General features: G+C 36.7%; 2 protein-coding genes across 3 annotated transcripts; both read right to left on the bottom strand.

The window, feature by feature from the left end:
* Positions 1–1,129: 1,129 nt before the first annotated feature.
* snrpc (small nuclear ribonucleoprotein polypeptide C) lies at positions 1,130–7,586 on the bottom strand. Its single transcript, XM_079629521.1, has 6 exons — positions 7,427–7,586; positions 6,785–6,827; positions 6,583–6,691; positions 6,344–6,433; positions 1,689–1,793; positions 1,130–1,604 (listed from the first exon to the last, which is right to left on the bottom strand). The coding sequence occupies exons 1-6, from the start codon at positions 7,432–7,434 to the stop codon at positions 1,480–1,482; spliced, it is 480 nt and encodes a 159-aa protein (XP_079485647.1). The 5' UTR covers positions 7,435–7,586; the 3' UTR covers positions 1,130–1,479.
* Positions 7,587–7,968: 382 nt separating this feature from the next.
* On the bottom strand, positions 7,969–11,429 carry sys1 (SYS1 golgi trafficking protein). Of its 2 annotated transcripts, none has more exons than XM_079627335.1 (4): positions 11,229–11,429; positions 10,511–10,757; positions 9,917–9,984; positions 7,969–9,825 (listed from the first exon to the last, which is right to left on the bottom strand). In XM_079627335.1, the coding sequence occupies exons 2-4, from the start codon at positions 10,670–10,672 to the stop codon at positions 9,585–9,587; spliced, it is 471 nt and encodes a 156-aa protein (XP_079483461.1). In that variant the 5' UTR covers positions 10,673–10,757; positions 11,229–11,429; the 3' UTR covers positions 7,969–9,584. The 2 variants fall into 2 exon arrangements, with proteins under 2 accessions (XP_079483461.1, XP_079483462.1); XM_079627336.1 differs by lacking the exon at positions 11,229–11,429 and adding an exon at positions 10,946–11,092 and having other exon boundaries at positions 8,676–9,825.
* Between the last annotated feature and the right edge of the window lie 1,596 nt (positions 11,430–13,025).

The following is a 13,025-nucleotide window of genomic DNA, read 5'->3' as shown; positions in this document are numbered from 1 at the left end:
AAATAACCATATATGAGCTTACAACGCCTAGTCTTACTATGCAGATCCTCATCTGCATATCATTTGCATATGATTATTCACCCACGTGATAACATGTTTAACGGTACAAGACATTAGAAAAATATGAAATACGGATGTGCCGTCACATTACATTAATAAAAATCATTTAGTAGCCTATCATTGCCTTGTTTTTGAATAAATAAATCAAATAGTGTAAAATACATTTCAGAGAAAGTTTTTCTCAATCTTTTCCACTGACCAAATAGTCTTTTTAATTGATTTATATTTTTAATGGAAACAGATAGACCTTGTTGTGGATTATATTTGCACAATCTGCTACTATCATGATACGCAATCTCTGTAGCTAAAACATTAAAACACAGCATGCCAAAGGAAAAGTGTTCAAAAGCATTGCATCCACAACACATATTTATAGGCTATTTATATATATATATTAACTTTTCAGTAAATTTCATGTTGCTAGTTTAAGTGTTTAACTCCATTAATAAGAATGGCATATTTAATCTAAATGTTTATATCAGAAGTAAAACATAGTTTAAATCATTATTTTATTTAAACTGTTATTGTGAACATGCACTGTATTTATGATTAGGACTCATAATGAAGATTTACGGTTTTACTTCATCTGCGGTTAGATATGCGTCAGTTTCACTAAACGCCCAAACGCGCTCGCTGGCGCGGACATTTAAGGTGTGGATATTTGCTTCAAGCGATAGGCTTGGTGAGTGAAATTATATTTGAATTATCTTTCTGTATATGTATAATTTTATTTCGATTTTCTGTCTAAAAGTGACCAAAAAGACATTTAACTCCAGCTCACCATCGGTGTCACCAATTCCCTTTGTCTCCATAATGTGCGTACGCACGGCTCAAAGTTTACTTAAAGATGCGCACGTTCTCCCGTCAAGTTTGTTTTTTATAGATCACAACCTTTGCGTGGGAACTGGCGTACGTACGTTTCCAGCCCCGTTTTGTGCGTACGCACGCTTTATAAATGAGACCCCTGGTTATTGATTTGATTACATTATCGTGAGTAGTCAAGACGCATTTGACTGTTTAAATGCTGCTGTACAAGTAGACCAAAGGAAAACAAGCAAAGAAAAAAAAGTTGTTTTTCCATTTTATTTTCTCAAAATACATGAAAAACAAAATGTTTAAAAAAAACAACAGTAAATAAAAACAAAACATCCATCAACGTAATAAATGCACATCATACACAAACCCACTTTGTAACCCTCTGGTCTGTCATAAATATGAAATGAAAGCCAATGGAAGGTTCATTAAATTTTACAGGAATTTGTGATAATCCGAGTCACTCGCGCGAACCAATGTTTCCTGAAAGGCAGGCATTAGTCATCATCATAACGCAAATGGGCAATAAAAATCTTCAATCGACTGTAAAACCAGTGTAGATATTTGGCCGAGTCTTCCATGGATATCGGGTGGGAAATCGTGGTTTTATCGATCAGGTCGCACCATACCAGGTCTAACGGACAACATCATTGGCCGAGCAGGAGGTCGCATCATGTGTGGCCCGGGCATCATTTGCATAGGCCCACCCATTGGTGGACGCATACCTGGACCTGAAAGAAACCCAGAGGAATTTAGACATTAAGTTCAGATTGTTCTTGACATAAACTTCTACATCTACATTTGAACAATCTTACCTGGTCCTCCAGGCATCATGCCATGAGGAGGAGGACCCATCATGGGCATCATAGGAGGACCACCCATCGGTGGAGCTGGTAACATGCCAGGCCTCGGAGGTCCACCTGCAAATTAAAACAGAAAAACATCTCATTCTTGGTACATAATCTTCAAAGGAAACACTCATGTGTTTTTAGACGGTTATATCAAAAACTTGGAATATAAGCAATTAAAGTAAATTCTTCATTTATTGTTTGAACAGTAAGACAAATAGCTAGAGAGCATGGTATGATGCCAATATCTATATAATACAATTTAGTGTGAATAGATAGATAGTTTTATTCAATGTCATGTCAACATCTAAGGCTATTTTCATGGCAAAAATTAAATATCATATAAATACAATAAAACCAAGCAAACAAACACAAGTCATATCGTTAGCCTCGTAATATAATTGCCTAAGTCATTAACATTAAAATATGACTTCGGCAATTATGCTGTGAGGCTAACGATATTAAACTTTCTTTTCTTTTTTTATTAACAAAATAAATCCAAAACCTTTTCAGGCATAATCATTATAATGTGAAATAACTTCATAAAAGAGCATTCTACTTATTAACTTTAGTGTGGAATAAACATGTTCAGGACACCACAGGTGAATAGGGTATATTATATTTACATTAATAATTAACAATTGCCAATTGCTTTGCATTCCAAGATTTCTGAAATGTTCAAACGAGGCATTATCTAATTAAATGACACAAAATTGCATAGATTTCCAGATATCCAAATAATGGATTAAGCCAGGTTCATAATTCTGGTTTCATTTTGTTAGCATATTAGTGTTTCACAGAAGAGATTTTGGATCTCTTTTTATCACTCCATTAATAAGAAAATACTGTCAGCAGTTTTTTTAGGAATAAAATGTTAAATATATTTCAGGCGAGTGATATACATTAATAAACCCCTTTGTAAATCTTCAGAATATACATAATAGTGCAGAGAAAAATCATTGAGAAAATGCCTTTAAAAATATATATTATTGAAATTTACAGACGCAAATAGATTAAGTGTAATGAAATAAACACTTAAAAGTTTATTGAACTATTTTGAAAGATGATGTTATGGAAGCAGAATAGGCCAAAATCTCAAAATTGACCAGTGCATTAAAAAGCAATGGGCCTCATTCACAAAGCACAAATTTATGAACTTTTTCACACAAAAAAAATCATGATTCATGTTCAATTATATAAAATGTACAATATAATTTATATATAAAGATAAATACAATTTAATTTCATCTTAAATATATTTCATATAGTCTGAAAAAAGAAAAAGTGCATTATAGCTTCAGCGGTGAGGTTTCTCTGAATAATGCAGATATACACTGAAGGGTTTTGATCACGTTATTAATCAATATCTATCCCTCAATATTTAAAATTATTTGAATAAATTGTTTAGGTTTATGAGATTAAAGTCATTTTTAGCCTCATGTGTCGTCTGCCTTGTAAGTGCTGTTTTTCCATATTCTTATGTTCATATTTTTAACTCTCCCTGCTGACTATGACAGTCTAGGTCACTGCCAGGCCACAATTAAAGCATTTACTTTTCATCTGCTTCACCGTAGAATAAAGAACGAACGTCGTACAAGCATCAGACTGTGAGAAACTACATCTTATCAATATGTTTGGGAAATATTTGGTGCTCTAGCTAGAGCTCTGAAGACTTCAACCTTGAGGAGGCTGTATGTGTGTCTCTCAGTGTCTTTGTTACAGAAAACGGCTCCCAAGAGAGCGGGAATGACCATATTATATGATCAGAGTCATGAAACTTGAAGTAATGACATATTATTGATCTCTGTTAGAGAAGAATTACGTCTGTATTGGATTTGTGAGCAGAGCGGCCCACAAACTGCTTGAAGCGGACTTCAGCTGATGAAACTGCTAACTATTTCTTAATTTTTTGATGGATTGCATCTCTGACTCCTGGTCTTCATTCATCATTACTGGTCAATTGACCCTTTCGCAGGGAGCTTGATTGACAGGTGATCTGACCAATCATACTTCGCCATCCACCATTTTGTCCGACAAACCAGTCAGGAGAGTTAATAGATTAACATTGGAGGATTTGAACTTGATAAACGGAGTACTGACGCCTTTCCGCGGTTAAAACAACATTCCTTCTGATGTTCATTCATGTTTATTTGATGCTATAAATGAACTAGAAGGAAGATATGATCGGTTCACGAGCAGCTTTAACTGAGTGTCTACACAGCGATCTGTCACGGCACATTAAAGAGCCACAAAACGGTATTTATTGTTTCAATTTCTTTTTTTTTTAAATGACCAAATTTGAAAGGTGAGACTGTTTAATATCAAAAGTAAGCTGGTCTGTCCTGTCTGTCAGTGTGTTGTCAGTGTCCTCTCTTCTCCGCAATGTATTTTTCACTGTGTGAGAACATGGTGTGGCTTGAGAGCGGCGTAGCTTGTCGGACATAGTGACAGTAACCAAGGGGGGCGGGTCTTTTCGAACGGTCAATTCGCCTTTGGCTAAGCCACGCCCTAGAATGTTTATTGACCAATCACAGCGCAGCCAAGAACGAGCTCCCACAGAGGCTCCGACACTTTTTCACGGCGCTCCATTGACTTCAACGCAGGCGGCTCATATTTTTGATCTCGGCAGGCTATTACGTCGTCGTTTTATAAAAAATATGGTTAAACGTTGTGCCTGGGGCATTTGTAACACAGATACGCGTTTCCCAGAGAGGTTGGAGGCGGGTGTCCGTTTTTTCCCCTTCCCAAAACCGAAGTTAAATACTGACAAGTGTCGTCTTTGGATTAAACTGTGTGGACGTCCTCTCAGTCAGCGAAACCCCTCAAGATCAACAAGCTCACTTTTGTGCTCTAAGATACATTTAGCTTTTAACCTTACTGTGAAGTTATACTAGTTAGACAGTTTTATGCTGGTTTAGGTTATGATTTCGGTTCTCTACCCTAATTGTTGATACGCTAGCACACGCTGCTAATAAATACAACTTTATACTCGCGTGGTCCGTTTGCTTTGTAAATAATAACGATTATAGAAGTGAATAGAGACCTACCCAGCTTTGCATGACAGTGTTTCTCCTGATATTGTTAGTCCCAGCCTCCGTCTCGATTAGGATATGCTGTGTTCATTTTTTGACTGTGACCGTTATGCTTTTGCCTCTATTTGGATGCCTTGTTGTTGCTCGCGTTTCACCGTATGTCTTGAATAAAGCCTTCAAACGCACACTGCAGACACTTTTGCCTACTTCTATCGGACACTTTATTTGCTGCTTTATAAAAGTTTGATAAAATTTCAGCAGGAAGAGCTGTCACAGCATAAGCCATGTTGATACCAAACCAGAGCCCAGATTAAGTTGTCGGAGGTAGCAACAGTAACTAAGGGGGGCGGGGCTTAGCCAAAGGTGAATTGGGTCTTAAAGGGTTAGTTCACCCAAAAATGAAAATAATGTCATTAATGACTCACCCTCATGTCGTTCTAAGCCCGTAAGACCTCCGTTCATCTTCGGAACACAGTTTAAGATATTTTAGATTTAGTCCGAGAGCTTTCTGTCCGTCCATTGAAACTGTATATACAGTATACTGTCCATGTCCATAAAGGTAATAAAAAGATCATCAAAGTAGTCCATGTGACATCAGTGGGTTAGTTAGAAGTTTTTGAAGCATCGAAAATACTTTTTGGTCCAAAAATAATACAAAATAAGACTTTATTCAGCATTGTATTCTCTCCCGGGTCTGTTGTCAATCCTTCACAGTGACGCTGATGGCGTAAGACGCTGGTGACGTGTTATCTGGTGCGCCCGAGCTTCATTTATAGACTGAGGGAAACGCACGCTGTAAAAGTGTCTCATCCGCGACATGCACATTTACGCACCATTAAAAAAATTATATCCACGCAAACAATGTAGAATAGCTTGAATATAGCGTGCGTTTCCTTCAGACTGTAAACGAAGCTCGGGCGCACCAGATAACACGTCAGCAGCGTCTTACGTCAGCAGCGTCACTGCGGAGTCCTGAACGCAGATTCACAACAGACCCGGGAGAGAATACAATGCTGAATAAAGTCTTATTTTGTGTTATTTTTGGACCAAACAGTATTTTCGATGCTTCAAAAACTTCTAACTAACCCACTGATGTCACATGGACTACTGTGATGATGTTTTTATTACCTTTATGGACATGGACAGTATACCGTATATACAGTTTCAATGGAGGGACAGAAAGCTCTCGGACTAAATCTAAAATATCTTAAACTGTCTTACGGGCTTAGAACGACATGAGGGTGAGTCATTAATGACATTATTTTCATTTTTGGGTGAACTAACCCTTTAACTGCAAATCCCCTTACAACGCTTAAAGGAGATTTTCTCAATGTTTTGATTTTTTTGCACCCTCAGATTCCAGATAGTTGCATCTCGGCCAAATATTGTCCTATCCTAACAAACCATACATCAATTGAAAGCTTATTTATTTTACATCAGCGTTCATATGATGTATAAATTTCAATGTCATATAATGTACCCATGTGACTGGTTTTGTGGTCCAGAGTCACAAATAAGCATTGAGAACTACTGACAAGGCTGTGCGACCGCCACGAAAGGCAGCCGACATTTCAGAGCTCGGAAACTTACTAATATTTGGATGAGGAAGCAGAGATCCGCCAGGCGGAGGGGCTCCTGGGAACGGCGTGGGGGGGATTTTACCCTGCTGGAAGGCGGCCGCTGTAACACACAAAAAATACTTTACACTGGAGCCTAGGAAATTAGTGCCAAATCAACTGTGATACAACAATAGTTATATCATATAAGCATATTATGTATAGATCAGTGGCAATGTCTTGACAAACATGCACAAGAATATAATTACTCACTTGTTTTATCGATGAGACTCTGAGCCTGCTCCTCCATCCATTTCTGATAATAATCTTTCACATTTTCTTTATGTTTACGTCCACTGCAGTGTGTCTTTCTGACGGATGGCTGCAGAGATTAAACATACAAACAATGAACTTTTTCACATATATAAAAACGAATGTCATTTTAAACAGGTCAGATTAACTGTGCTAATCTTACCGAATCGTGTGTCAGGTATGTGTCACAGTAATCACAATAAAACCTGAAAGAGAGAGAAAAAACTGGTCACAAAAAATAACTCACATTTCACAAAAACAAAGTAGCTAGTGGTACTAGAGTACAGGGATGATACTAATGATAATTTCAGCTCATTAATAAATACCATAGTAAAGTACTCCCACATACAAAAGTAACAAGCATGATTTTGTTGGATATAGTTATTACCATAGTCTTCTTGAAAGTAATTTAGAGCACCATATAAATAGTATAATATAATGCCACTGCAATTCAAGTGCGATGAATGGTATTTACATGGTACTCTTTTATAAATCATATTTTCGCACATTTTTGTTAAAAACTGGTTCAAACTAGAAAAACGTTATTTGAAGCATTTCAACTGTGAATAAACAGAAGAACAAGCACACTAGTTCAAATATGTTGAACCCATTTAAACGCCGACTTAGCTTAGAGAGCTAACTTAGCTCTTGTCTGAGAAACGCAGCTGTGTTTGTAATGTAGTTTTCTAAAATGCCGAAATATACACCGGATACATTGATTAACCTTTCGCGACTAAGTCCTGTTGTTTGTTTTTATAATATATCGTATATGTTTGCATGAAATAAACATAAAAGACAGACTCACTTCGGCATTTTCACAGCGGAGCAGCGCGGGGCGAAAACCACCGGAAGCAGAATATGAGAGAATCCTTTTACGTCTTTGTTTGGGTTTGAGCGGGCGCGCGCACGCACGCACTGGCGCCACCCCGAGTTTGGGAGAGGATCTGTCTCCGCTCACCCACTTCAAAAGCTCCAATTTCACCCCTAAATAAATACATTTGTGTTTGGATTTACATTTATCATGACAGTTTGGCTAATTTACCTCCAAATATATTTAAATGTTATACCTATAGAGTATGAAAACCTACATGTACAATGAGAAAAAAATGCTCTCAATTCTCACTAGCATATGGAAAAAGATATATATTATTAAAGCTGTGAAGTATTTATACATTATGGTAGTATGTGTGTTCAGTATTAATTGTTTATAGCCATGACTTTGGCCAAAAAAAGCCAAACATTTCTTTAGTGTGAAATATGACCCACCCAGACATGTTCTTTCCAGGCTTCATGCGATGTATTTTATAATAAATACATATTTGTACCAATACTCTGAACTCAACAGATCAGGGACACTGCAGAATATAGTTTTATTCTGACAAAACATTTGCAAAAACTTTAACATCTTAAAGCATCGAGTATTTTGCCACATGTTTGAGAATCCATGCGGCTGCCATGATATTTACTTGAGCATCTTTAAGCAGTTCAACTTTAATGTTTTATGTTGTTCAAAGCTACAAAGTTTCACCAAAAGCAAAACCATTGACCAAATGCCTGAAACACAATACAATGTCTAACAGGTAACAACAACTTTTCCAATTCTTATATATGTTGAGCCTGAAGCATGACTGCACACAGCCAGTATTTTGTAGTAGTCAGTATTATGTGGCTTGAAAGTGTTTGAGAAACAGGATGTTGCAAGGTTAACAAAAAAAAAAAAAAAAAAAATGCTTTATGAAAGTCAAGACTCACACTTTTGACAAACCGGATCATACATTTACACCTATATTGAAGTTTCTGATTTATTGCAACAGTATATGTAAAAAATGAGGCTGATCTGATTTGCCTTTTAACTTAACGAAAGCATTTATCACACGATTACTCATTGCAAACAAATTTTGAAAGGGATTCTGATTGTAGCTGACAGACATGTGGGTCAAAAATTAATTCAAAATACATCAAAGTAAACATTAAACATCATCTGAGACCCATTTTACTTACTTAATGTGACATTTCCAATTGAACTAGGATATTAAATGACAGAAAAGGGAAAAAAGCAGGCATCCACTTTTAATTTTGTCCTTTGGAACAACATGCTCAATAACAACAGGAACATACATCAAGAAAGTAAAAGGGTCCATTTTGATTTCATGTTGACTTAAAACTAGCATTTGAGGTCAATGAAACTCTGCCATTGGTAACTGTAAAATGGTGACTCGATAAAACATGAAAAACATTTATTTCCAAAGGATTAGGATCCATTATCCAAGAATTCAGAATTACATTGCATTTTATTTAAAGACTTTGCATATAGGGCTGTCAAAAGATTAATCGCATCCAAAATAAAAGTTTGTGTTTACATAATATACGTGTGTGTACTGTGTATAATTATTTATATATATAAAAACACACACAATCATGTATACATTTAAGAAAAATTGGTTATATTTATATATAATATAAATGCAAATATTTCTTAAATATATACATGAATTTATGGGTATTTATTTATACATAATAATTATACACAGTACACACACATATATTATGCAAACACAAACTTTTATTTTGGATGCGATTAATCGCGATTAATCTTTTGACAGCCCTATGATGTTTTCTGTGCGGTTAGAACACATAATCACTTTCATATTTTCCGTAGCCATCTGTGAATGATCCTAAATAATGACATAATTACTAAATATAATTACAATAGTCCCTTTGAAATGATGCGAATGCTGAGGGAAGTCCCAGGTAGTCGTCATCCTCACATGACGCAGCTTGAAAACCCATCATGTGGCACATCTCAATGTCATCCGGATTAAATACAGTGACGTGACCAATACATCACCAAAAAAACCAAGTCCTTTTTGCTCGTCCTCCTGGAAAACCAGAGCGGCATTAGTCAACACGCCAGCCCTGCCGATACGCCGACCAGCTGTGGCACATCTGTCTCTAAACAGTCCTCATAGGTTTGATTTGGGTGCCGTGTTGACAGGGATGGCTCTGAGCTCTGTCCGCATGCACATGTACTCGCCTATGACTGCCATTAAGGCCATGCAGGCCACGTTGACCAACCACCATGACAGGGCGGCTGGGAGGTGGGCGTTATAGATCCAGCAGCCGATCATGTGGAAGAAATGCACCGTTACGGTGAAGTCCAGACACTGCTTTCCCCGTCGGATGAAGAACCACAGGCCAAGAGCACTGAGAAAGAGAAACAGAGCCAAGAATGACCTAAGATGGCAGATTAAAGTGAAATAACTGTATGGAATAGGAGACATTAATATTAACTTACCATGTGAGGGAATTCAGAATAAATGCCATCATAGATAAGCGGCCTTGCGTTGTTGAAAACCCAAGAACCTTGAAAGAAAGTAAACTAGTTATTTGTAGGGCTTTGTATCGATCTTCATTTCGATTAACCAATATTGATTTTTAAATGCCAAGATTGATCTATTAGTCTACACTGTTCTTATCTAAAAATCACTATAAGCTTTGCCATTTGTTGTTTTTGATAAGAACCACAGTCTTAGATTTCAGATCCGGTCAATTTTATCCTGAAATACAAACAATACAATTTTGATGCTTTTTTATGTGGCGTGAGAGAAATCGCTGTAGTGCTAATCATGAACCAAACATCTCTTCCTTTTTACTGCAACTTATAGCATTAAAGAAACATGAATGAGCATCATATGGTATGATGAAAGGAACAGTTCAGCTTACTAAAATCTATTATGTCTCATGTGATCGCTCAATCAGTGTTTAAACCTGGGAACGACGTCAATAAATCAACTTGTAAACAATATGTGCCACGTAACATTACATTTACATCAGGAAAGCCATGATTGGTGTAACTACTTCATCCAGCTCTATTTGGACAGGTTCTTACCTCATAACTGAATATCTGGTCAAGTGATCTACTGGTATGGACCAAACCATCAACACCAGCTAACCAGAGACCCAAGAAGCTGTAGTAGATGCACTGCATGAGAACTATCTGAGAGATGATGAGGATTGGATCCCAGATGTAGCTGCGGAAATGACTGCCCATCTCGCAGGAGAAGAGGGGGACAACACAGGTCCCCACACCGGCTGGAGGGGAGGGTTAACTGGAGCCCCAAGATTTGAGTCTCAACCTGTCAACGACAAAACAATAACAGTGCAGAATTCAGTTAGTTTGTCAGACTTGTCACACTTCTGAGAATACCATGGTAGATCTCCCAAAACGTGGTATTTTTTTTCTTAGTAACCACTATAACGTAGATTCGCTTATTAAAACAACCCAGATAGAGTGAAATTAATTTTTGTTTGACTAAATACCCACCACTGGTCAGCATTATTAGGCAACATACGCACTAGTTAGCATCCAAACATTCTAACAGTCAAGAATAATAATGTGTTATCTTCAGTATTTTAGTGTTAACGTATATAAATATAATTATTATAATGTCAACTTTATGCCGTTTTCTATAAATAAACAAGCATGTATATGTAAAATACCGCGGCGAACAGGCTGTTTATTAGCATTCGCTGGCTAAAACAGTGCTAACTAGCGACTGTGTGTTTACGTCCGTCTGTGAGTATTATAATGGAATGAAAATACAAACCCTGATTAAGACACATCCGTAATACGATCCTGAGTTTAGTTGGGCGGATGACAGTTTAAAATGAAGGATAGGGAACGCTATATGTTAAGGCTAATAATAGTAATTTCAACCGGATGCGAAAACTTTGAGCCGATGTTTAGAGTTTGACGTCATCCTCATCTGTGTGTCCCGCGGCGCAGATTCGACACATCATCAAACTTCACATCAAAACCTATGATCAAAAGAGATAATACCGCTCTTCGGTGGAAAATAATGGGGGAAATTATTACATTGAGGTTCAGTTAATGTCATTTCTTGATATTATTATTATAGTTCTCCTTATTTGACTAGCTTCACTTGTTTTATAATTTCACAGTGTGTGGAACTTAATCGCAGTTTCTTAATTCAATATTATTGCAAACTAGAAAATGACAGGATTTGTTCAATTACACGGAAGCCCTGAACCGCAAAAATAAATTTCGCCTAAAGTCGAAACATTACGAGAATAAAGATATTTTCTTAACATTTTGATAGAATTTAAAAAATACCAGTGCAAGTTGCTCTCAGTTAAAACAACAAAACATGCATTTTATATTAAGCCTTGTCTGTACGGGATGAATGAAGTTAAAGGGATAGTTCACTTTGAAATTAGATTTTGGTATGTTTTAGCTTATGTTACCTCAAGGGCAAGATGTAGGCTATAGGTGTCTTTGTTTCCGCAGTAGTTTCAATTTTGATATTTTTAGGTCAAACCATTCTTGTCTGTCAGTAATAATGCAGGTCTATGGTCATCACTTCAAAGAGCATGCACAGAGAAGTCAAAATTAAACAATTCCCCATTGTAAGTACACACATTGATGGCCTAAGACACGAAACGAGCGGTTTGTGTGAGTATTTATATAGTTTTTACCTCTTGTACACAACCACGTCCAAGTGATCTGAGGGCGCACGCGCTTCAGTGTGTGGAAAAAATTTTAAAGTTAAAATTTACTTAAGCCGTGTAAGTTAGTTTAAAAGCAGTTTTATATGCTGCGTGGAACGGTGTTCTGATTGGTTGCTAGGCTGTGGGTTTGGTGTTTTTGTGTGGTTGCTAGGCTGCTCAAACCAACATAATAACCACTTCAAGACTTCATAAAGATAGGCCCTGTTGTGGTTATGCCAAGGAAATTATAGTTAATTTTTATAGATTTTGTTTTCACTTGCTGGCGTTCTGAAAGTTCACAGTTATATTTTTATTTGTTATATTTTGCGGCCAGAGTGTCTGTGTGTATATGCCACTTCTGTAAGACGGAGCTTCCTCTTGTCTCACCCATCTCTTGGTTCACCCATCAGTTGGTTTGTCGCTAGAATGAAAAACAAGACCTGAGCCTGCAAAACTTTTGACCCTTCTAGTAGCCTACTCTGGATGCATTATATCTTAGTCAACATATGTATCTCAGTAAACTGGTAGTTTGTGATCATGATGTATTTTCAGTCAGCTAGGCCAATTATAATCAATTTCAATATTAATCTTGATGATATAACTTACCAGTTTGCATATGTTATTGGCAGTCCAAGTTAGTTAGAAAATTCATGTGTTAAATGCAAATCCTTCTTATCTTTACTGTCATAAAAGCACACTATCTAACTCTATAGTTTGGTACAGCTGTGTTATGTAAATTTGCTGGATGTAGTTGGTTAGCTAAATGTATAGGAATTGTTATTGTAATACACAAAGTCTGTCTAACCTAACAAGTGTACAGTTAAAGAAAAATAAATATGTTTTGAACAAAGAAAATGAAGCCTATAATTAGGAGGACTATTAAGCTTTTTTTTTGC

This window comes from Phoxinus phoxinus (assembly GCF_949152265.1).
Source record: "Phoxinus phoxinus genome assembly, chromosome: 11".
Taxonomy (NCBI): Eukaryota; Metazoa; Chordata; class Actinopteri; order Cypriniformes; family Leuciscidae; genus Phoxinus; species Phoxinus phoxinus.
The sequence above is the reverse complement of the archived record's forward strand: the minus strand, read 5'-3'. Positions and strand labels throughout refer to the sequence as shown.

Coding starts and splice junctions, on each gene's coding strand:
- sys1 (XM_079627335.1), bottom strand. CDS start 10,672: ATGGGCAGTCATTTCCGCAGCTACATCTGGGATCCAATCCTCATCATC. Junction 9,985..10,510: donor ACCAGATATTCAGTTATGAG/GTAAGAACCTGT, acceptor CTTTCTTTCAAG/GTTCTTGGGTTTTCAACAAC. Junction 9,826..9,916: donor ATTCTGAATTCCCTCACATG/GTAAGTTAATAT, acceptor TCTCTTTCTCAG/TGCTCTTGGCCTGTGGTTCT.
- snrpc (XM_079629521.1), bottom strand. Junction 1,794..6,343: donor GCTTCCTCATCCAAATATTA/GTAAGTTTCCGA, acceptor TTTAATTTGCAG/GTGGACCTCCGAGGCCTGGC. Junction 1,605..1,688: donor CATGATGCCTGGAGGACCAG/GTAAGATTGTTC, acceptor GGTTTCTTTCAG/GTCCAGGTATGCGTCCACCA.